This window comes from Lynx rufus, unplaced genomic scaffold (assembly GCF_022079265.1).
Source record: "Lynx rufus isolate CCGP_SWC_20201006 ecotype Redwood Valley unplaced genomic scaffold, mLynRuf1.p SCAF_11, whole genome shotgun sequence".
In the NCBI taxonomy this organism is placed as follows: domain Eukaryota; kingdom Metazoa; phylum Chordata; class Mammalia; order Carnivora; family Felidae; genus Lynx; species Lynx rufus.
This window is the reverse complement of record NW_025814825.1, coordinates 28,622,710-28,647,937: the sequence shown is the minus strand read 5'-3', so window position 1 is coordinate 28,647,937 and position 25,228 is coordinate 28,622,710. Positions and strand designations below refer to the sequence as shown.

General features: G+C 41.3%; 1 protein-coding gene across 3 annotated transcripts in view; it reads left to right on the top strand.

The window, feature by feature from the left end:
- ERCC6 (ERCC excision repair 6, chromatin remodeling factor) overlaps window positions 1-25,228 on the top strand; it is a 78,930-nt gene that overhangs the window by 3,790 nt on the left and 49,912 nt on the right. For 2 of the 3 annotated variants that reach the window (XM_047073098.1, XM_047073100.1), the window contains exons 2-5: window positions 1,285-1,720; window positions 3,562-3,682; window positions 6,245-6,356; window positions 10,620-11,337. In XM_047073098.1, the coding sequence (XP_046929054.1) occupies window positions 1,299-1,720; window positions 3,562-3,682; window positions 6,245-6,356; window positions 10,620-11,337 (1,373 nt within the window). In that variant the 5' untranslated portion in view covers window positions 1,285-1,298. The remainder of the gene's footprint in view (window positions 1-1,284; window positions 1,721-3,561; window positions 3,683-6,244; window positions 6,357-10,619; window positions 11,338-25,228) is intronic. The other variant, XM_047073099.1, reaches the window with a different exon arrangement.

Genomic DNA, 25,228 nt, shown 5'->3' with positions numbered 1-25,228 from the left:
CCCCTTCCCCAATAGTTTAATATGTATCTCCAGATCACTTTGGATGCATTCCATACACACACATACAGATATACATTTTTTTAACCAACATAAATGTGTTCGTCCTAGGGGAATTTTTTTTCACTTTACAAGACTTTTATATCCTTGTCACTGAAAATACTTAATGCTTGTATTAAATTATTGACATGCTAAAATACACATTCTTATATACATGTGAGTACTTCTCTGGAATAAATACCTGGTCATGTGCATTTTAAATCTTGATAGATACCGTTAAATTGCTTTCCAGAAGAGCTTTAGTATATCCCTACCAGCATTGTGTGAGGGTGGATCTTCCTCATCTGTACTGGATTATTATCAGGCCCAAACTGTTTTTGCCAACCTGATTTGCAGCAAATTGTATTGCACATTGAAATGGGGTTATTTTTGAGAGTATTTAATCTTTCTCAGATTCAGATTTGAGTGGTGCTCTTATGTCTTGTTTGTAGTTTGTGTTTATTAGAGTAAATGTTTAGCCTAAAAATTTCTAGTGTCAGAGTCATAGAGAAGCTTGTTCCTTACTTCACTAAATTTGCATATCACAGTTAATCATGCCACTGTATTGGGAATCTTTTGTGCCATAATGCAGTGAAAATGCTAACTTGGAAAGCAGCAGTCAATGACTTCAGTTGATTTGGAGAAGACACTCAGGGTGTCAGTCAAGATTTTGGTTGCCAGCTTTATTGGCTGGTTCTCCAAATGTTTTTTGTTGCTGCTACTGCATTTTTTCCTACTGGTTTGTTGCCGTTGTCGCCGTCGTTGTCTTCTTCTTCTTCTTTTTTGGTTAATTTTTTCTTATTTATTATCAAATCTCAAGAATATGTATAGCTTGTACCCTTTTAAGAAAAGTAGTATTTGGAAACTTGAATTTATCTAATTGGAGGATTATTATTTGCTCTTTTGAGAAATCAGGCTTCTTTGATTATAATTTTTTTTTTTTAATTTTCCTTTTAAATGTTTATTTTTGAGAGAGAGACAGAGTGTGAGCAGGGGAGGGGCAGATAGAGGGAGACACAGAATCTGAAGCAGGCTTCAGGCTCTGAGCTGTTAGCACAGATCGCGACATGGGACTCGAACCCACAAACTGTGAGATCATGAGCTGAGCCGAAGTCGGACATTCAACCAACTGAGCCACCCAGGCGCCCCCTGTAATTATAAGATTTTTAAGAAACTATATAAATATCAACTCTTTATAACCAAAAAGCTTATTACATACCTTTTTTTTTTTTTTTTTTTTCCTTTTAGATAGTCTGTAGAGGATGCAAAATGCAAGAATCCCCCACTCAAGCCAAGCTCAGGAGCAAGACTGTCTACAAAGTCAGTGTGTCAGTGATAAACAAGAAATGACAATAAAACGAGAAGATGACGGCAATGCAGAGGTGGAGGAAAACCTCCCCTCTTGTTCCTCTGCCAGCGGACCATCCACTTCTGCCGAGGGCTGTTCATCAGAAGTTCTGAGGAGAGGGCCAGCCCTGCTGCACATCAACAGACATCAGATACAGACGGTGGAGCTGAGTGCGCAGGCTCTTGAACTGCAGGGGTTGGGTGTGGATGTGTATGACCAGGACGTGCTGGAACAGGGTGTGCTTCGGCAGGTGGACAGCGCCATTCATGAGGCCAGCCGTGCGGCCCAACTTGCTGATGCAGAGAAAGAGTATCGCTCAGTCCTGGATGACCTCACGTGAGTGTGGACCGTCTTCTCTGATTGCAGAATTTGTGTTTACATGTGACAGAGAAATTCAGATGATAGCTGTAGTATTCCAGAAATTTAGGAAATTGATAGAACCTCTAATTTGAAAGATGAGGTCAATTAGGGCAGTCTTTGGCCTTGTGTGTGAACCCTAGCCCTTTCCCTCAGGAGCAGCACTGAACATGGTAGTTAGGGTCCCAGTCCAGCCAACAATAGCCTGTGTATGCATAACGTCCTAGAGAGAAGTACTGTTCCGAGTGCCCCAAAACTCACAAGCATGTGCACAAAATGGTTCTCAGGAGAAGTGTACCTAAAGGTGTGATGTGTCCTACTCAAGACACCAGGAACACACCCACCTCCCCTCGCATTTTTCTCTTGTCCTATAGTTTCTTTCCAGTTTCTTGTGTCTAAACCAAGTGACAGCCTTTTGGTAATTTTTCAGATTTGTATTTCTAGAAATAATGAGAAACAACTCCTTGTTTTTCCTTTCTTCTGTCCTACTTGTGATTCTGTAGGAAAGATGATGTCCTGTGGAGACTTCATTTGTGTTTTAGAGGAGAAACAGGCCCTGGACCTGGGCTAAAAGGTGGGGCAGGTGGAAGATTGAACTTCCTCCCCATTGCCAGTTTGCCCTGTCATGACCAGTTTTCTAGGCTGTGTCAGGCAAGCAGGAAGGAGGAGAGGAATGGGTGGAGGGATGGTGCAGTTTTGGATGTGGGTGGCTGGGGAGGGGAGAGGTGGGACTGTTGGCTGCCCTCAGTGGGGGAGGCTGAGGTACAGATGCTGTGGGAACTTAAAGGACATGTTTTCTGCCAGCAGCTTCTTGGTGTGTTCTTTTGGCCTCTTGAGTAGCAGGCATTCTGGATTACTTGTACTCTGACCTCCATGTGTGAGGAGCTCTACTCCTTATAATGAACACACCTTTACATTTGACCTACTGCTTGCATAGGTGACGGCGGAGTGCTGCAGAATTACAACACAGGTTAACAGAGCGATGGTGACACGTGGTTAGACTGCCAGTAACTTGCATTGATAACATCTTTTATCCTGAAATCCACAAAGGTTACAAACAGCAAATTACCTAAGTGTCAAGATTGAATTTGTGTTTTGAAAATTGGGAGTTTACCATTCTGTGGTGTGTGTTTTAGGAGCAGCGTAACATAGGTTGAGTTTTTCCCCCTTCACACTGTAAAATGTAATGCTACAGCAAGTAAGTCTTCCAATATTGTGAAAGAAAAATAATTGTCACAGATACCTGACTTGTATAAGAAAATGTATAAGCATTTCTAGTTCTTTCCCAAACTTTGGGTGACTTCCATAATGGGACTTTAAAAACCCATGTATGGCTTGTTGATAATGGGAGAGGGTGTGTGTGTTTGGGGCAAGAAGTATATGGGAGTCTCTGTACCTTCCTTTCAGTTTTGCTGTGAACCTAAAAGTGTTCTAAAAAAAATAAAATCTTAAAAAAAAAAAAAACCAAACCATGTATACGCATTTTTTCGTCTAAAAGGGTAACTTACTGCACACTGTTTTAGCACAGTCTCTTGAATAGAGTAGACCCTTAGAATGCTTCTAGAATGAATGAAACAGCTTACAGATGGGAATGTGCTGGTTTAAATCAGCCAGATCAAAGAAAACGCTTAGCAGTTATCTTACCTTCTAACAGCCCTTCAAATTCAATATGTGGCCAAAAAGAATATGGATTCTGGTTTAGTTTCTTTTATCTTTTAGTTAATAAGTAAAAGGACATTGTTTTAGCATTTCTGTCATCTTACACTATTAAAAAAAAATGTTACCAGAGTGGAAAATAGACACTGTATCTTATTTTTCAGGTCATGTAGGACATCCCTAAGGCAAATCAATAAAATTATTGAACAACTTAGCCCTCAAGCTGCCACCAACAGAGACGTCAACAGGAAACTAGATTCTGTAAAACGACAGAAATATAATAAGGTGAATCCAAATAACACATTTAAGTATTGCATTTTTGAAAAAGTAATCATTTCTGTTCATTTAATATTTAGGAAGTATTCGAAAAGTAGTTAAAATATGTGAAGCATGTGTCTATAATAAAAAATTTTGAATTCCTTTTGTATGTTTAATTTTTCAGCTGTTTCCCTTTAATATCTCCTGTTAAAGAACATTTTTTAGGGGTACCTGGGTGGCTTAAGCTGATTAAGTGTCCGACTCTTGATTTGGGCTCAGGTCATGATCTCATGGCTTGCGGGATTGAGCCCCGTGTTGGGCTCTGCACTGAGAGCTTGGAGCTTGCTTGGGATTCTCTCTCTGCCTCTCCTGCATGATCTCTCTTTTTTTTTCTCTCTCAAAATAAATAAATAAACATTAAAAAAATATTTTTAAAAATACACATTCACACATGTTTGAGAAAGCGTTCCCTTCTTGGTGTTGCATGCTGCCTTATTCATGTTTAGGATTATGGTCTTCCTTGCTTTGCCACTTTCTTTTACCCAGCTTAGACTCCTGTTTGGCATGCTGGCCTCTCATCCAGTCTCCTTGTGTGGTGTGAATTTCCTTTTTTTCTTCTGCTTAGCTCCTGCTTGTACTGATTGTGTATGCTGTGTTTCCTGTTGGTATAGCCATACCCCTCTCACACTCATGCTCACTGTTCTGAGAGGCCAGCATTAGGTATTGCAATCATCACCCAGCCACACTGATGGGTCTGCATTGAGGGTTGTACAGCTTCAGGCAAGGGAAGATCTGAGATTATGACATTGTTTTTACGAGGTTTGAAACAGCTTTTAGTATTTACTTGTGTTTTATGAAAATATATTGGAGTAGATAGGAATGACTAGTTTTGATCATTTGATCCAAAATGTCATCCAAAATGACTAGCAGATATTTTTGTGCTTGCAGTTGACCCACTGCAGTGAGTGAAGTTCTTACATATCTTATTTAAGCTCCACTAGTGGACGCATATAGACTCGATTCCTCCTGCTTTCTGCTCACCAGTCCATTATCTTCACCACCCCATCTTCTCTCACCAGAATAGCAGCCCAAAGGTCAGAGCTCGCAGTGGTTTCAGGTAGCCAAGGTCTCCGCTTTGGGGACATCTGGCCTCTTGTTGGAATATGCAAATTAATGTGCAGAGACCTCTAATCTTGGGCTTCTGGTGAGCTGAGGTTTCAAGGAGCAGCGAGGACCAAATGTTGGGCCATTTTAGGTACTAGTGTAACTCAATTATATATTCCTATCTTTCTAAAATAGTTCTTTGATGGTTAGACTATTCAGAGAGAAAGGCTGTTTGTTTTGTTTTGTTTTTTGAGAATGGCTATCTGTGTGTGTGTGTGTGTGTGTGTGTGTTTAGAGAGAGAGAGCTGGGGAGATGGGCAGAGGGAGAGAGAGAGAGAGGGAGAATCTTAAGCAGGCTCCACGCTCACATGGAGCCCAATGCAAGGCTCTGTCCCATGACCCTGGGATCATGACCTGAGCCAAAATCAAGAGTTGGACACTCAACTGACTGGGCAAGCCAGGTACCCTGAGAAATGAGATTTTCTCATTTTTAAATGAGATTTAACCTAAAATCTGTTTAAATGAGATTAAATGAGGGAAAGACTAAAAGAAAATGAAATGCAGTTTAGTATAACGTGGCATTTATATCCAGTGTTTCTCCTTGTCCTATACTCATATTTGGTGTTTAAACATTGACCTTGAGAAGAACCAGGTACCTTAGGCCTAATTAATTGGAGCGGCCCTAAGAATGGCTGCATAGCTGAGCTCTGGTGGTGTAGAGGGAGAAAAGACAAAGAGGTGTCATGGGTGGGAGGGTAAAAGGGTATATCAAAATGTGTATTCCTTTTTTTTTTTTAAATCTTTATTTTGAGAGAGAGAGAGTACATGCATGAGCGGGGGAGGGGCAGAGAGAGAATCCCAAGCAGTCTCTGAGCTGTCCGTGCAGAGACTGACATGGGGCTTGATCCCATGAACCGCAAGATCATGACTCAGGCCAAAATCAAAAGTCAGAGGCTCAACTGACTGAGCCACCCAGGCGTCCCTATATTCCTTTTAAAATCTTGTGATTGGGTAGAATACTATAAAGGACAATCATAAGTATGGTAGATTATCAAAGGGGGCTGTTTCAAGTGTTTGAACGTTTGTGTTTATGTTTCTTATTCCAGAGAATATTATTGACCTCATAGCCTGTTAGTTAGTAAGGTCAGAAACAAAAGTTTAATAATTTGCCCTGTGTGTAATGGGGGAAAACCGAGTAGAGCAGCTCCACCTCCCAAGTCAGTGGAGAGCCAGTGCATGTGAACATAGACAGCTGTGCTGCCCAGCCAAGAGAGGAGGTACAGACAGGGATGCCTGCCTGATGGAAATGCTTGGAGGCCTGCTTCCTGCTAGAAAAGTGGCAGTAGCTCAAATGAGGTTCTATCTAATAATAGTAACATACGGAATTTCTGTTTTATTTTGCTCTTGATTAAGGTTTTTACATTTATCTTTGGTATTTAGCAATAAATCATTTCTGTTTTCTGTATTCAATATTTACCATTTAAGGAACAACAGTTAAAGAAGATCACGGCAAAACAAAAACGTCTCCAGGCCATCCTTGGAGGAGCAGAGGTACAAGTTGAAATAGATCATGCTGGTCTGGAGGAAGAGGATACAGGTGAGGAACAGTGTCTCCTTGTTCTTGAATTGGTGCCTGATGCCTGAAGTTGGTGGAGGGTATCTCCTCAGTCATGGCCAGGGTTCCCCAAAAATGTGTTTCTTTGCCTTAGTGTTGAAACAGAATTAGGAAAATTTTATTCTCTACTTCTGCAGAACCAAATCTGTTTTAAGTCGTGGGGTTTTTAAAGAATGAAAGTAAATGTTTAACTGCATCTACTAGAGGCTGCTGGTGCACATAATTTATTATGTTTAATAAATTAGGGAGCTTAGCCTTCTTGTGTAGTTAATTTTGTAGAGACAGCTAACATCTTGATCAAATTACATTTTTAAGCCCAACATCATCAGTCAACATTCATAGAATTGCTTTTACATATCTTTTTGGGACATGTTTGGCAGGCTTTCCAAGCATCACTTCTCGTTAATGAAAAGGCATCTTCATTCAGGTTATACTATGGCTGTAATTTTGTTTTAATTACTGCGTAGGATGAATGTCTTTTGGAAAACCTTTTGGGAAAATGCGTAAGCTCTGAAATGAAATATCTTTGTGGTCTGTGTGTATGTGTGGGTGTGTGTTTAGAAATTGTTGGTAGTGGCTCAGTCATTTAATACTTGAAATATAGATTGAAGCTTCTTAGCATTTAAGCTTTCCAAGCAAATGTCTTCTACCAGCTCCAGAAACTTATTCAATAAGGCAGGGGAATTTTTATGAAGAGTTAGGGCAGTAGAAAAAAATACGAGACTGGGACACCTGGGTGGCTCAGTTGGTTAAGTGTCCCGACTCTTGGTTTCAGCCTAAGTCATGATCTCATGGTTCATGAGATCAAGCCCTGTGTTGGGCTCTGAGTTGACAGTGTGGAGCCTGCTTGGGATTCTCTGTTTCCCTCTCTGCCCCTCTTGTGCTAGTGTGCACGCGCTCTCTCTCTCAACAAATAAATAAACATTGAAAAAAAAATTAGAGACATGGACTTTTAAAAGTTCAGTCTCTGAATTCGTTGGGCTTGTAACCAAGGCTTTCTCCTGCTGAGGTTCCATGTTCTCGTTGTTCCTGTCCGGCTGCCTAAAACCTGCCACTGCATTGTACCTTCTCTTGCTTCTTTGGTAAAACTGCCCAGGATTAATAGACTTCCCCAATTCCAAAAGCCCCTTTTCATTCTTGTTCCACCTGGCCTGTCTGTAGCAGCTGATACTTCTGTGCCTTCCAGGATCCCAGTCTCTACTGGTTTTCCTTTTGGCCCTCTGACCATTTCCATAGTGGTTTTTTTGTTTGTTTTGTTTTTGTTTTAGAGAGAGGGTGTGGGGTGGGAAGTATAGGGTGAGGGTGGGGGCATTAACAAGCTAATTCTAAAATTGATATAAAAATGTATTGGGCTAAGAAAAGTCGATTTAAAAAAAAAATTTTTTTTGATGTTTATTTTTGAGAGACAGAGCATGAGCGGGGAAGGGGCAGAGAGAGAGAGGGAGACACAGAATCTGAAACAGGCTCCAGGCTCTGAGCTGTCAGCACAGAGCTTGATGTGGGGCTCGAACTCATGAACTGAACCACGAGATCATGACCTGAGCTGAAGTCGGACACTCAACCAACTGAGCCACCCAGGCACCCTTCCCCCCGTTCTTTTTTTAAAGGTTATTTATTTATTTGGAGAGAGCGCATGAACCTGGGAGAGACAGAGAGAGAGGGAAGAAAGAATCCCATGTAGGCTCTGCACCGTCAGCACAGAGCCCAATGTGGGGGCTCTATCTTACGAACTGAGAGATCATGACCTGACCTGAAATCAGGAGTCAGATGCTCAACCGACTAAGCTACACAGGCATCCTGAGAAGAGTGTGTCTTGAAGAGGAACAGAATATCAAGGCCCGTGATTAAGGTGCAGTAAGTAAGACAGTGGGTATTTGCACAAGGAAAGACAAATAGATCAGTGGGACAGAATATAGGGTCCAGCAGACAAACCCACCCATGTGTGATTAGTTGGTTTATGATGCATGTGGCAGTACAGTGCTATGGGGAAGTGTCGTCTTTTCGGTAAGTGGTTCACATGAAGGTAAAATGAGTCTTGGCCTGCTACTCTATGTAGAAAGATACATTCTGAAAGGATTATAAAAATATAAATGTGAGTGGTAACACAAAGCTTTTAGAGTATAGCATAGGAAAGTATTTTCATGATTTTGGGGCAAAGACTTAACGAGACACAAAAATGCTTTTTGTAAAGAAAAAGATTTGATAAGTGACCTATATCACAACTAAACTGTGCATCAAAAGATAGCATTAAGAGAGGGAAAAGACAAGCTGCAGAGTGGGAGAAGATATTTGGAATACATGTATAATTGAAGGACACAAATCCAGAGTGTATTAAAGAACTCTTAGGAAAGGGCTAAAGACTTGAACATTGTCTTCAAAAGAAGCTATTCAGAAGGTCAGTAAACCTATGAAGAGGTGCCCTAGTTCATCAGTTAGTAGGGAGACACAAATTACAACCACAAAGTGGTACCATTACACAACTACCAGAATAGCTAAAATGGTAAGAATTGAAACTCTCAAACACTGTTGGTAGAACTTAAAATTAATAGGACCACTTTGGAAAACCATTTGGCAGTGTCTGCTAGAGCTTAACATACCCAAAGAATTATGTATAAATGTATTTCTGAAGGAGGTGTACTGGAATATTCATAGCAACATAATTCATAGTAGCTAAAACCTGGAAACCACCCAAATGTCCATTAACAGTGGAATGGAAAAATTATAGTATACTTGTATAATATAATACTAACAGCCATGAGAATTAACAAACTGCAATGATATTCAACAATAAGGATGACTCTCACAAGCATGTTTATAGCAAAAAAGCCAGACGTAAGAGTACAAACATTTCCTTTTACATAAAGTTCAAAGCTAGGTACAGCTTGTTTGTAGCGTTAATGGTATGGTCAGTTATTATTTTAGGGGGGGTGGAGACTGGAGTGTGCCATGAAGGGTGGTGCATCTGGGGGTAGTAGTGATTTCTGTTTCTTGATCTGGATGTCGGTGTATGGGTATGTTTTTTTTCTGAAAATTCACTAAGCTGTACAGTTAGTATTTGTGCCCTTTCTGATGTGTATTGTTCTTTACTGCAAGTTTAGTGAAACACTGGTTACAAGAAATGTAGATTTTTAGAATATGGATTCTTCCTGTTCAGCCTTACTTACGTTTGTATTTTGGCTGTGGGTGAAATAATTTTGCCAGAGATTAAGTTCAACTAACGAAAGAGGGATGATATCTGGGTGACTTTATATTGCTCGGCAGAACTTCCAATTTTAGTTTCTCTTTTCTGTTAGTTAACTTTGCACATTTAACACAGTGCTGTCCAGTAGACCTGTTTGCAATGCTGGAAATGCTGTCTGTGTTGTCCATTATGGTAGCCATTAGCCACATATGGCTCATTGAGCACTTGAAATATGGCAAGTGCATCTGAGGAACTGAATTTTCAACTTAAAAAGCCAATGGTGACTATTATATTGGGCAGTGCAGAGTGAATGTTTATGTTTTACCTATGTAGGTGCATGCTGATTCTTTATGTTTTCTGTTTTACTATCTCTTGAATTTAAGTCCATGTGAATGTTGGTATTTGAAGTGACATGGAAACTTGGGAGATTGCTTCCTTGGGGGCTACTCTTTAATTGATGAGGAAACACAGAGAAATGTGTATGTTGTATATGAGTAGCTCTGTCTTTAGATACACAGAGAGTGTATTTATAATGCATTATTTTAGAAAAAGTTATTGAGAAACCACCTTTTTTTTTTTTAATTTTTTTTTTTTCAACGTTTATTTATTTTTGGGACAGAGAGAGACAGAGCATGAACGGGGGAGGGGCAGAGAGAGAGGGAAGACACAGAATCGGAAACAGGCTCCAGGCTCCGAGCCATCAGCCCAGAGCCCGACGCGGGGCTCGAACTCACGGACCGCGAGATTGTGACCTGGCTGAAGTCGGACGCTTAACCGACTGCGCCACCCAGGCGCCCCCCACCTTTTTTTTTAAAATATGAAATTTATTGTCAGATTGGTTTCCATACAACACCTTTTTGACTAGGAGTGTATTGAACGTGGTATGATGAATGCTATAATAAATTTTATTCTGTTCTTTTATATACAATATGCTTTACTACATCACGGTATGTTTTTTAAATGTGAGTTGTTTGTAGGTGCTGTTTATTGAATAAGTGAGTCCTTGTGTCGTACTCTTGGAAAGGTTCACACTAGTGCCCAGTGCATTGTCGTCCCTCTTTCAGAACCGGGGCCATCCTGTCTCGGCAGCATGCTCATGCCTGTCCAGGAGGCTGCTTGGGAAGAGCTCATCCGCACTGGCCAGATGACACCTTTTGGAACCCAGATCCCTCAGAAACAGGAGAAAAAGCCTAGAAAACTAATGCTCGATGAAGCATCAGGCTTTGAAAAGTATTTGGCAGATCAAGCAAAATTGTCTTTTGAAAGGAAGAAGCAAGCTTGTAATAAAAGAGCAGCTAGGAAAACTGCGGCCTCGGGCACCTCTGAGCTGAGCGCAACACTCAGTGAAAACAAACCAAGTGAGCGAAGCAAAGTTCTCTCGAAAGCAGATAAGCGCTTGAGGAAGCACATCAAGAAGCTGCAGAAAAGGGCTCTTCATTTCCAAGGGAAAGTGGGCTTGCCGAAAGGAAAGAAGCCTTTGGAGTCTGACGTGAGGCCGAAGGCAGAGGGCACCTCTGAGAGCGAAGAGTCCGAATACTTCCCCACGGAGGAGGAGCAGGAGGAGGCAGAGGGGGCTGAGCTGACCGGAGAAGGCCCTGACTCCCTGCTGAAACCTGTGCTCAAGCACCGGAAGCGGCAGAAAAAAGTCACGGTGCAGGAGATGGGGGATGACTTCTTTCCAAGTTCTGGGGAAGAAGCAGAAGCCACCTGTGGAGGAGGAGGTCGGAAAGTAGTGAGATGCCGAGATGATGGAGATGAAGATTATTATAAGCAGCGGCTAAGGTCAGTCTGCAGAGATTGTAAAGAGATTGTACTGCTTGCTTTGTCTTAGGCAGCAGGTTTATTAAATAAGGATTCTAGATTCAGGTTAATGTATTAGACCCCCGTTTATCCAAAGGTTGGACTTCCTGCATCCTTAGCCTCCTAAACCAGCAGAACCCCCAAGTCCCCAGAGGAGCTGATATGGAATGCTTCTAATTTCTGTATCTTCGTTCAGACTTGGGACGAGTCTCAGAAGAAAAGCTTGGGGGAGGGCCAGGGCAAGATGCATGCAGAGGACTAAAGTCTGAGATGTATGCCTTTATACTCAGAGAGGTCACCTGTAACAAGGGTCAGGAGAAGACTGGCTTGTATAGTGGTGGTTTTTGTTTTCTTTTGAAGCAGGGAAATGATTGTGGAGGACTTTGTCCCAAAAAGAAGCTGAAATTTAAGCTTTGGTGTATGAAAGAATAAGCTTGTTTTCTTAAATCCCTCCTTCCTTGTCTTGAGAAAGTAGTCACCTACAGAATTATAAACCCGTCATGCTGCCAGAAGTGTATTTCATGCTCATTGCATACCCTTCCTTTTCACGGTCATTTTTATGCTGGAGATTGACTTTGGCTTTTTTCCATGGCTCTCTCAGTATAAGATGCAAATAAGATAAAAGGGAAGGTGAATGTGTTCATTCAGGAAGTCAGCTGCCATATATTTTTTCTGAGCCCCGGAAAAGGGTCTGTATGCTGCAGATACCAGTGTGTCCCACTGAGCACGACCCTGCCATGCCTCAGGTCTCCCACATGAGCTTACTAAGCACGAACAAGGTCCAAGGGAAAGGGGATCTGTTTGAAAGATAAATAAAACAGGTAAATAAGATAAAAAGATCCCCTTATTTATTCATTTATTTATTTATTAAAATTTTTTTTTAATGTTTATGTTTGAGAGAGAAAGACAGATCCAGAGTGGGGAGGGGCAGAGACAGAGGAAGACACAGAATCTAAAGCAGGATCCAGGCTCCGAGCTATCATCACAGAGCCCGATGCGGGGCTTGAGCTGTGAGATCATGACCTGACCAGAAGTTGGGACGCTCAACCAACTGAGCCACCCAGGTGCCCCAGCAGATTACTTGTTAAGTGTTTGCTCCTGGGATGGCTTTTTCCCAGTCTTCCACAGTTTTTTCTTCTTTTCTACGTAGGGAGGTCTAGTTTATTGTTTCTTGTAGCTTTCCACGGGCCTTTATGAATGCAGATTGTCCTGATATTTTTTCTTCTGTTACTTAGAACTGATGACCCACATCCAGATTGTCTCATACACTCCCTAACCCTTTTATCTGTCTATCTATCTATCTATCTATCTATCTATTTATTTATATTAAAAAATTTTTTGTAATGTTTATCTTTGACACAGAGAGACAGCATGAGTGGGGGAGGGGCAGAGAATCTGTAGCAGGCTCCAGGCTCCGAGCTGTCAGCACAGAGCCTGATGTGGGGCTTGAACTTGTGGACAGCGAGATCATGACCTGAACCAAAGTCGGACGCTCAACCGACTGAGCGACCCAGGCGCCCCATTTATTTATTTTAAAGTTTGTTTTTATTTATTTTGAGAGAGTGTGCAGGGGCAGGGAGAGAGAGGCAGAGAGGGTGAGAGGGAAAGAGAGGGGAGGATCCCAAGCAGGCCCCATGCCATCAGCACAGAGCCAGGACTTGGGGCTCGAACTCCTGAACCATGAGATCATGTCCTGAGCCAAAACCAAGAGAAGGATGCTTAAACTGAGCCACACACGTGCCCCTGCCTAACCTTTTAAAAGCAGAGGTGGCATAGTTTTTTTCACACAGTTTGAGGACCTGTGACCTAAATCCAGTTCTTAGAGCTGTTACACTTACTGTGGTAGACCTTAAGTAGCATCCTTGAGGAGTGGCTTACATTTGTTACTTCTCATTGCAACTTTAACTTTACTTTGCACATTTAATATCTGTAGAGGTATTTGAAGGATATCACTGGATGCTCTTGAATGCTGAGTGGTGTCAGTCTCTTTCTAACTACTGTAGAGAATTAATAAAAGTGTTAATCTCAACATATTGATTGTAAATGAAGCAATACTTTCTTCCCATTCAATATTAAATTAATTTTTAAATGTATTAGTATCTTGATGAGAAGCAGTTTATTTTGATTGAATTTTAAATATGGGTTTAGTTTAAATTCATTGCAATGCGTTTTTCTTAATAATGTTAAGATTGTAGAACAATTATTTCCAAAGCCATACCAAAGCCAGTTTTTTGCTAAAGTTACAGTAAAATCTCAGATGAATTTCAGAAATATCAATAACTCTAATTGCCACCAAAATACTATAGCTCTTAAAATTTTATGGCCACAGTTATTACGGCTGTTAAACTGCAGATACCACATTGAAATGTTTGTTTTGCGTCTCCTTTGATACTCTTTGGATTGGGGGATGTTAGAAGAAAATGCTTTGGACTGAGAAGCGTTATTAAGAACATTTTAGAACTGCCAGTTGCTTTTTATATTTTGTTACTTCTTGTTGCTGATCTTTGTAGACAGATTGAAATTGTAATGGTATTCCCTTGAGTGAAAAAAAAAAAGACTTTAGGCTTCTGTATCTTAGCAGTGGTTTGAGGATGGATAATCAGAGTAAAGCCCCATAGAGTTTGCAACACAGAAAATGAGTTTTTCTTAATGGTTAGAGTTTAGAAATGTGTACCTAAGCTAGGTGTCCTTTTTGAACTTGTCCTGGTTATAACCCTGTTAATTATAATGGTCATTTAAACTTAGAAGTGAAAGTGGGTCACTCCTAGACATCTCATCCCCTTTCTTCTCTGAGCTGGAGGGAGCATCTGTCTGAGGTCTTCCCTTAGCTCTAGTTCAGTCCCAACCTGGTAACTTTGTGTTTAGGTGTTGCTAAGTGCGAGTTTCCTATCAAGACTTTTCTACAACGTAACCTTTTCTGGAACAGGATAATAACTGTTAGGATCCTCCTTTTCTCTGACTTCGCCCCAAGACCTCAGATCAGTCTTGGAAGTGTTACCATTTTTTAAACTGCTCATGTGTCTGTCTCACATTTGTATCCTGCTTCTGTCTCTGCACTAAGTTGCATTTTGAGGCTGCCTCCTCAGTGGTGTTCCCTGATTTTCATACTTCTGGATATACCAGGAAGGATGAGCCAGTTCTTTGAAGTAAATATTCCGTCGGTTCCTATTCATGTCATTGGTGTGCAGATCCTAGAAAACATCGTTATTTTTTCATTTTAATTTTGTAGCAGCAGAGTTTCTATTAGGCTGTTGCTCTTAGTTGTGAGGTTTAGCTTTTCTTAAAATACATCGCTGTTGTAGAAAGCTAGGGCCTGGGAGCTCCAGGAGCCAAATAAAGACTTAATAGGATTGACACACATGCAGTGTTTGAGTGATAGGTGTCTCTGGTGAACACTTAGGTGTTACTTACCCACTCTGTACAGCCGGAATGGGTCAAGGGTGGCCTAGAAGACCAGACATTTCATATGTGCACCTTTCCCCTTGAGGTGATCAAAGATCAGCAGCCCTCGTTACCTCGGTGTTTCTGATTGATTTCCAGATGAGATACGAGGCAGCTCTCATTGTGTCATCTTTGCTCTCACTGCATGAATGTGTGTGTGTGCTCTAGGACTGGTGCTAGGGTTTCCGGAGAGGAATTTGTCTTTTAGGGGACATGGGCACAGATGGGCCCTAAGCAGTGTGAAGGGAATAATGAATTCAGACAGGTATTTGGGGAAGACTTTGTGGAGGAGATTCATCCCAGCGCAAGGCCTGGTCTGTTGAGTAGTTCAGATATGTTGAAAAAGACCCTAGGGTGCAGGTTATTGAAAAGGAAAATACATGCTTGCTTTGCTTTGGAGACACATTATTTCTCATTTGGATTGCCTTGGATAGTGGTGTGGTGGCTGTGGTCTGCAGAGATGTCTGGTTTCTAAGCAGTCACTGTAGGAAGGTAGGGCACAAGCCCTCACCTTACCAGACAGCTCCCATTTTAGGCAGTGGCAGTCTGTTCAGGGGGGGAGACTGAGGCCCTGTTTGGATTCTCTAGGAAAGAGTGCTACAGTCCGTTAGTGATGTCTACCATGGACACGGGGGCCTCAGAGGGAAGCAGCAGCATTCATGCCAGTTATATGCCAACCTGAGAGATAGCACAGACAAAAAATGTCACCAACTCTGGCTTCCTTCTCCAGCTGCAGTGAGCACTGCTTGGGTCAGACTTGGGTTGTAGGTCAGGTTGTATCCTAAGTGAGAGGATGTCCTTCCAAGTAAGTTTGTTTCCTGTTGACACAACTAGGGCTAGCATTTATAATTTGACTTAAACCCATACCCTGAAGCTCTTCTTTCTATTTCTGTGTGCCAGACAGTATATAATAGTAACAGGCTTTATTTTCTTGGCAGTGAGCATAGACTGAAGCAGAGGTTCCCAGCCTACAGGCTGACTTTGCAGAATCACCTGGGTGCCCTGCCATTGGAGGTGTTGATTCAAGAAATCTAGCATGGGGCTTCAGGTCGTAATTTTTAAAAAGCTTCTCCAGGTCGTTCTGATGCACTGTCAACTTTGGGAATTACTTAATGTGTATAAGTAGGTTTTATATACTTTTCCTTTTTGAGGTGGTAGCTTTTGGCAGATTCAGTTTTTATACGTTACTTTTAAAAAAATATAATTTGTTGTCAAACTGGCTTACATACAACACCCACTGCTCATCCCAACAGGTGCCCTCCTCAATGCCCATCACCCATTTTCCCCTCTCCCCCACCCCTCTATCCACCCTCAGTTTGTTCTCTGTATTTAAGAGTCTCTTGTGGTTTGCCTCCCTCCCTCTCTGTTTGTAACTATTTTTTTCCCCTTCCCTTCCCTCATGGACTTCTGTTAAGTTTCTCAAGATCCACATATGAGTGAAAACATATGATATCTGTCCTCTGACTGACTTATTTCACTTAGCGTAATACCTTCCAGTTCCATCCATGTTGCTGCAAATGGCCAGATTTCATTCTTTCTCAATGCCAAGTAGTATTCCATTGTATACATAAACCACATCTTCTTTATCCATTCATCAGTTGATGGACATTTAGGCTTTTTCCCTGATTTGGCTATTGTCGAAAGTGCTGAGGTGTATATGTTACTTTAAAATCCTCTTTTATGTACCCTGCACAAGTGGGTTGTGTTTATATAGGAAAGGGCTTGGAGAGGAACTTTGAGGTCAGTTCATTCAGCTAAGTGCTGTGTAAAATAGATCATCTGCTTCTTATCAGAACATATGCTTCAGAATCACCTGGAAAGCATCTTCAGGACTCAGCTTGCAGTGTCTGAGGCAGCAGGTCAGGGGCGGAAGGAGCTGAGTGCTGCGCTTGTACTTTGGGCTCCCACTAATTCTGAGGCGAGGTTGGTGGCGTTCCTCAGTATTACAGGCCCTTACTATGTTCCCATTTAGGAAACCCTTGATGCAGTTGGAAAGAATTGTTGGTTAAGGACATTGGGGTTTGAAAATGTGATGCTTTTTTCTCTACTCTAGCCCAATGTCAGCTTGGTATTACCACTGCAATAAATCTCCCCCCTACCCCGCCCCCATTCCACCTCCACCTCAGTAAGTGAAACAAGGTAACAGACTTTTCAGTAGGTGATTCCTGAGTCTCCTCATATATCATCTAGTGGTACTCTAAGCTGCTGAGATCACAGCCTGAAACTGATTTGAGCTGCTACCTGCAAATAGTTTGAAGGCTTTCCACACCCCCCACCTTGAACTTTGGATGATTCCTTGTTTTTTTAAATAATGAAATTATGACAGTATTAAGATGGAAAAAAAAAACACTACTTACACCTCTTTTTTATGTCATTTGTCTACATTTCATTCTAGGCTTTGATCTTATGTATACGTACCTTTCATTTATTACAGTTATAGTAGGCTATTCAAACACTTGATCATGCCTTGTTCAAATTGATCGACTTGCCAATATGATCTGTTAAGAGGTAGAGCTGGGATTTGAAGCCAGGAGAGGGTTTTGTAAATGTCATTTTCCTTGCATTTGTGAATTGATGGAATGTGTAATATCTAGATGTGACCACAGGGTGGCACTAAGAATCAGCACTTAGCTTCTTCCCCCTTCCTGTAATGGAAACCAAACCAAAAACTTAAACCAGTTGGATGGGGACTTGGGGTGATTGTAGGGAGTCTAGAAGACTTGACAGGTATGGTGTGGATGGGGATAGAATTTGCCTCACGGTCTTGTGTAACCTGCATCTGTAGTCATGCCTGTTGATGTAACTTTTTTTTTAATGTTTATTTTATTTTTGAGAGACAGAGAGAGACAGAGACAGTGCAAGTGGGGGAGGGGCAGAGAGAGAGGGAGACAGAATCCGAAGTAGGCCCCAGGCTCTGAGCTGTCAACACAGAGCCCAACACGGGGCTTGAACTCGTGAACCGTGAGATCATGAACTGAGCTGAAGTCGGGCACTTAAACAACTGAGCCACCCAGGCACCCCTGTAACTGGCTTTTAATAAATACAAATATTTATTCAAATAAATATATTTATTTAAATCTTTAAACCTTAAAGATTTTTCTTTTCTGCCCCATTTTTTTTTTTTTTTACCTTGTTTTGTATGACTAACTTTGAGTTAGAAAAGGCTAATGACTCCATATATTATGTAAATCTTACAGATTACCTTCTAACACTGCAAGGCTTAATCATCTGGGTAAACAGTATCTCTGTTGTCCTTCCCCTTAAGCACTGGAGCTACTGGGGCCAGAGGCGATTTGGATCCTGGTTTGGAGGGTTTGGCTGTATACTTGCATAGTTCTAGAGGAGAAAGGCTGTCAGCATTTTCAGGTGCTTAGAGGGGTCAAGCCAAGTAGGATAAATGTTGGAGAAGTCTCTTGGATTTGGAAATTTGGAGGCCTTGATGGCTTGAGCAAGGGTGGCATGTGGGGGTTGGAAGAAAGGTTCTATGAGAACAACTATAGGTAGCATCACCTAACGCTTACTACTTAGGCAGTGCTTTGTGTCAGATGGGTTCTTTGGTTTAATCCTCACAAACCCTAGGAGATAGGAACCTGAGCCCAGAAAGCTGATATAATTTGTCCAAGATAGCAGTAAATGGAGAAGGCTGGAGAAGAGAAAGGGATCCGAGGAGGATTGGGTCAGGTGGGAGTGATCTATCAGCTTGGTTGGTGTGATGGACTGGGAGGAGCGTTGCCTCAGCAACAAGTTTCTGCCTTCACTTGATGGGGACCAGTTCCACACTGTTTGCGGGTCCCATTCCATGCCTGAAATGCTGCTGAAGGCTGTGCCTCCTAGAACCCTCTCCTAGCTGCTCTGTCTCCATTTTATTATCCCTACAGAGCCTCTGTGTCTTGTTTTGCCTAGAGCTGGCTCCCTTTGCACTGGGATTTTCTCATTTATTCTTCAATTGGATCTTTGTTTGCACTGGATGATGATTTAGCACTTTCAGGAAGGTCACATGTAGGAAAGGCCAATTACATTGTAGAGCTTATAACTTTTTGTAAAAAGCATTTGATCTCCAAATCATTTGATGTCTAAGATCTGAATTTTTAAGTTTAATCTAGATTTATTCAAGAAACCTAAACATAATGATTTGAAGATTGTTCTTACTACCATCAGTTTCTAGGAGTTAATGTCTCAAGAAATAAACCTGTGTTCTTTTTCTCCCCCCCTAGGATTCTATATTTTAGACAGAAGGAAAAGTTACTCCCTTAAAGAGTTTTCTTAGAATCTTGGCTTCTTTGAAATGACAAAGCTAAGACACAAATGAAGACTAATTCTGCTTCGTGCTCTGCACACACCTCTCATTCCCAGTTTCAGTGCATAATTGTCTGCATCAGTCTTAATTTACTCGGTGAGATCTGGACTCCTAACTGAGGGTATTTCATCTGCTCAGATGTGCCAATTAAGTCCACCCAGATAGACCATAAAAAGGCAGATAAGAAAAGTAAAACACTGAGTATCTCAATTTAGCAAATTAGACTAATCTGTAAGGGATTCTTAGCTGTCTGAAATAGAAAACCTATTGCACTACAGAAATGCAAACTATATTAAATACCCAGCTTGGTGCCTTGAATATATTTTTAAAAATCAAATTGTACTCATTGTGCTTCTGTTGTAGATTTCTTTCATGGATATTGCAGTAAGTGCAGAATGAGCCAGAGATTGAAATTTCACCCTGTATTGAGAATGATTTAACAATATGGTGTGTGACTTTTCCCTCACAGTGCAGGTCTGAAGTGCTCCAGGCTTGGTGGCTCTTGCAGTGTAAAAATGAAGGCAGAGCAGTTAGGTCCCTTGTGAATTTCAAGCAGCTCAATATATGACTTCCTTGGAGTTTTGGAGCAGGCATGTTCATTTTCTTACTATACGGTCTGAAGCTACTAATGTTTGACAATTCCTATTGATAGGTATATTTTGCCTTTTTTGTGGGTTGGTATAGGCAGTTCATTGGTTTGTCTGTTTATTAAATATGTTTTATGTGTTTGCTCAGTCTAGATTATTTGTAGTCAAAAGAATTGCTAAGCTGATTTTACTGTTGAAAAAGTTGGCAACTGTGCAGTGAAGAGGGAGTTTTGACTCACTTTGTGCAATATTGAGGTAGGGAAGGACATCTTTTGAGACATCTGTGAATTGGACTTTTAGAACTTGGTTTGCTCTTGTACAGTTGTTTTCATTGTGTAGCCAGTAAACAAGCGATTATTGACTCTTTGGCTTGCACTATGAGAAAAGAGGTGGTTTTAGGGAGTTTGGAAAATACGTTTGAGAGACAAGATTATGTAACAGGAGTAGACTCTAGAGGTTGATTATCTGAGTTTGAATCTTCATGTTGGTGATCTTGGCCAGGCTACCTAATCTGTCCCTATTTTTCTTTAACTGTGAAAAAGATTAGATATAGTATCTGCCTCACAGGGTTTGCAAGGAGTAAATAAATTAATACAGGTAAATTGCTTAAAACAGTGCCCGGCACATGGTGAGCATCAGTAACTATTAGTTGTTGTCATTCCTTGGTATTTGTTTTCTGACTCTGAGTTTAAAAAATATATACATAATATGGATGTTTGTATGTGTAGTTTGAAAACACAACTGGTCCAGAGCTAGCCGTTGTTACTCAAGGAGGTGATATGTGACATAGGGGTTAGAAATCACAGGCCATGGAGTCCAGTGCCAGAGTCTCACCTAGTAACCATGAGATTCTGTACATCTTTTCATCTGTAAAATGAGGGTCATAGCAGTACTTTGTTCACAGATGGTATGAGGATTACAAAAGATAATATGTCTAAGATATTAGGCTTATGTCAGGCGGTCAATAAATATTAGCTGCTCTTATTTGCATGCCCACCAGGTAAAACATTTACTACAAAGATTTCATCAAGTTGGAAGAGGTCTGTGAGAATCATGAAGAGCCTATAAATAATGGTATCTATGAAAAGGTGTCCTGTTTCTAAAGTAAAAGGCAGTTTAACAATTGGTATTAGTATGCATAGCCAGATCATTAGCTATTATATACTTAGTTTTGTTGATATTAGGCTTCTTTTCCCTTTTATACATTTTTTATTAATATGATAAGGTCCACTTAGTGATAAAAAAGTTGTACAAATATAAACACATTGTCAGTAGTTGTTTTGGGAGAAATCAAAAAATATTTCTCCTTTGAATGCACTAGGGGGCACTAGACCTCTGCCCAGGGGGCATTCTTCAAACTTCACAGCCTGCTCCTTGCTTCTGAGTGTGGATAGGTGAGGATTACACTTTGCTTCCTCACAGGTTTCTCTGTTCTAAGGTCCGTGTTCCAGATCATTCTTTTGTGCCTTGTAAGTCTTGATTTCCACACTCCTTGCTGTGCTAGATATGCAGGACATTGTTCCCTAAGTGGACTGTGATAATCTTAATCTTTGCTGATGGTATGGGTGGAATAGCGTGATGGCCTTCTAGACTAAGGAGCTACACCTAATTCCTGCCTGCCCAAGATTACAGTAGGTGTTTTAACAGTTATTTTGTATTCATATATAACCTGCAATTAACAAAAATTTCTCTCAGTTTTACTTTTTTTGTGTGTAATCTACCAATAATTAATTGCAAGATAGCATCTGATATGCATGTAGTATATAAAAAAAGTAGTTTCCCAAGGGTGTAGTACATATGTTACCATTTAGTGCTGTGTGAAACTTTTATTTGATTCATTTTGTGGCAGAGGAGACAAATGCAGTGGTGTTAAATGATGCTTCTAAAGTTCACACCTCTCCTTGCCAGTTAGAGACCTGAAATGCAGCTCTCTGCCCACATCTGGTTTTCACTTCTCAGTGGGTATCTTAAATCTGTGTTTTTTACTGGGTTCTCCGTTAGGGGCTGCCACCGAAGTCTGAGGAACTGTAGGAGTTAGAAAACCTCCCCAGTGAATAACGTACTTCATTTTATTTGGTTGCAGCTGTGATTATTACATATGTAGATTAAAGAAAAAGATGGTGGGACCATCAAAAACATTATTTCCTTTCTAGTATTGTCATTGTAGTTTAGGGCTAGTTAAATTTTTTGTTTTCCTCTCTCAGAAGATGAATTCTTTCATTAAAAAGTTGAATCTTTTGCCCACCCTTTTCCACCTGGTCCTAGGGAAGCTTGGATGCAAACTTGGGGCTTCTGATTCTTCCCAAGATCTGGTGTGCAGAAACCAGTGTTGTTACAAAGTGAATCCACTGGAAAACCCAAAACACAATTCAGGACTTGAAAATAACTTACAAAATTTTTATTAATAAAGGAGTTTCCTTTCCTTTCTTGTCCTTTTTTTTTTTTTTTCCTCCTTATACAATCAAGAATTTCTCTGACTTTGTCCTTGTCATGCCTCATTCTTTGTAGTGGACCTTACTCATGTTTACCCAGTGGATGTATCTAGGAGTAGTTCTTTAACATCATACATGTAGAAAGAGCAGGAATGCAGCAGGAGGTAGGCTGTAAATGAGATAGAACAGGACACTTCCTAGAGTGCTTGGGTGGCTCCATTAGTTAAGTGTCTGACTTTGGCTCAGGTCATGACCTCACGTTTGTGAGTTCAAGCCCCACATCGGGCTCTGTGCTGCCAGCTTCGGATTCTGTGTCTCCCTCTCTCTCTGCCCCTCCCCTGCTTTCTCTCTCTCTCTCTCTCTCTCTCTCTCTCTTTCTCTCTTTCTCTCTCTCTCTCCCTCTTCCCCCCCCAAATAAACATTAAAAAAATTTAAAAATTTAAAAGGAACAGGACTTTTTTTTTTTTTCTGAGAGAGAGAAAGAGGGCACAAAGTGAGTAAAGGGCAGAGAGAGGGAGGAAAAGAGAATCCCATGAAGGGCAGAGAGAGCAGCAGGGCTCACCCGAAGCAGAGTTCGTGTTTACCCAAAGCGGGGCTTGAGCTCACCTGATGCAGGACTTGAACTCATGAATTGTGAGATCATGACCTGAGCCAAAGTCAGATGCTTAACCGACAGAGCCACCCAGGCACCCAGAATAGGACAATTCTTAAACTCATTCTTGAATGACCCACTTTCACCATTTTCAGGCCATGCTTCTGTCTGTGATGTCTTCCTTATTTCCAGCCCAATTCTGAACCTCATTCATTCATTCATTCATTCATTCAGCATTTACTGAGTATTTGTGTTTAGATGGGCATTACACTGGTCTCTAGGAGTATGACTAAAACAGTCTGTGGCCTCAGGTGTCTCCCAGTCTAATGGGGAAGATTAGATACGATTTTCAAATGGTGCTGAACACTTGGTGAGTACTCTAGTAGAAACACCAGGTGTGTCCAAGGTGCTGTGGGGTTGAGAAGGCACCTGGACGACAGGACACCTAACTCTGATCGAAGAAGGCGTCTCTGGAGGCACGGCTTGGGCAGAGGTCTCAATGGTCCATGTGGGGTGGGGATATATGTGTTTGGGGGGAGCCTGGGGACAGTACAGGAATGCAGATAGCACAGATATGAGGAAACTGCAAGGTATGGCATAATGGCAGTTAGCTGTGTTTTTCCACTTACATATTTTAAACATTCTTGGTGTTCGGGAAATTCTTTGAAAATAAATAACCTTAAATGGTGGCAACTAGCTCTCAGGTGTATTCTTAGGGTTCTGTTGACAAGGTGCCCTAGCAACTGGAGGAAGTGTTGTTCCTGGTGTAGTTCAACTGGTTAGCTGTGCCTTGTTGCCAGGAGCCTGGCCCTGGGTCCGAATTGCTTCTGACAGATCATTATTGTGGTATCAGCCCCAGGCCCCACAGTCTGGGCCAGGTTCTCATTCTTGCATGAATGTAGCAAAGCCAGGGAGCATTTTCTCTGCCTGCATCTGATTGGAATTGTAAGTTTATGTTTATTACTGGGTTCTTTTCTAAGTGGCTGCCAGTGGAGTCGCTAGCAGGCTGACTGTGGCAGTCCCGCAAAGAGTTAGAAACCCTGCCAGGGAACACCAGGCCCACTTGCTTTTATGTGGCTGCAGCTGTGACTATTACATGTGCGGAATGTTTTTAAATGCGAGGATAAAAAACATGGAAAAGTTATTTCTTTTCCAAAAATGTAAATATTGGACTATTTACTGCCCCCTTCCACTTTTAAAATCCATTATCTGCCTTACTTATTGAAACACAGAATTTAGACGTTTTGGGACCATATCTGATTTTTAAGATTTTGAATCACTGGAGCCCAGATCTTAATCTTGAGCCATCCCCAACCAATTTAAGTCATTCTGTATCAATTTTTTTGTTACTGTCATATAAAAGGCAGCCATACTTCATGACAGTTTACTGTTTACAAATCTGTTACAGAATTTTTAAATTGAAGTATTCCAGCAGGTATCTTCTGATGGGTAAGTGTGTTTACTCATGTTGAGCATGGTACTCATAATTTCTGAGCATCCATTTGATTAATAAACATGGTTTTTGTTCACACATACTTGTTGAATTCTGTTAATAAACACTGGTGGTGCATTACCTTATCACAGATGGATTATATTGGGTTATATATTGCCTCCACTTCCTCCTCTGTACGTGAACATAGTAACAGCTCTGAGGATTGTGTTTGTGTGAGGATTTCAGTAAGCAGATATGATTACGTGTAATAGTGTAGTTATTTGTTAAGCACTTACATTCTAGGCTCATGCTAAGTGCTTTACATGTGACACCTCATTTAATCCTCCCTAAATTTAGGGAAGTAGATGCCATTGTTCTTCCCATCTCCTACTTGAGGAAACTTAGGTGCTGAAGAAGTGAAGTTACTTGCTGAGGGTTAAAGAACTAATAAATAGCAGTCAGGATTTGATTCTAGACCTTCCGGGTGCAGACTTCTGTGTTTTGGCCTGTGGTTATTCTGTGTGTTAAACCCAGTTTATTCATAGCACAGAGATCCCTTTACACCTGCTGGCCAGACAGGTCGCCCAGCCTGCCAGGTTGCAGGACAAGCAGGTTGAGAGCAACTTTAAGACTCTTGATAGCATCTAGGATGGGAAAGGCATCAGGTGAATGTGATACTCCTCCACCACCCCCTTCTCCCCGCCCCCAGTCTGCCATGTGGTCCTTCTTGTCCATCAGCACTAGGTGCTGCACTGTTTCAGTGGGGACTGGTTAGATGGTCAGAGGTCTGTTCTGGCTCCAAGCCCCATGAGGAATTACAGCTTTATATAACAGAAGGATCGCTTAGACTGAGCCGCATATGCATGTGGTTTTATAACTCTGGTATTTTCTGTCTTTAATATGTGTGGATGACTCTGCTGGGGCGATTTGTCTTCACAATGGTACAAATACTTGTAGGCAATAATGATTTTTCCCTACCATCTTTAGTCATCCTTTAGCCAAACTGAATAAATGTTTGGCTCTTCTCATCTTTATGAAGCGGAAGGTACTGGAATGCAATAATTTCTGTGGTGGCTAATGTGGTTTCCTAGG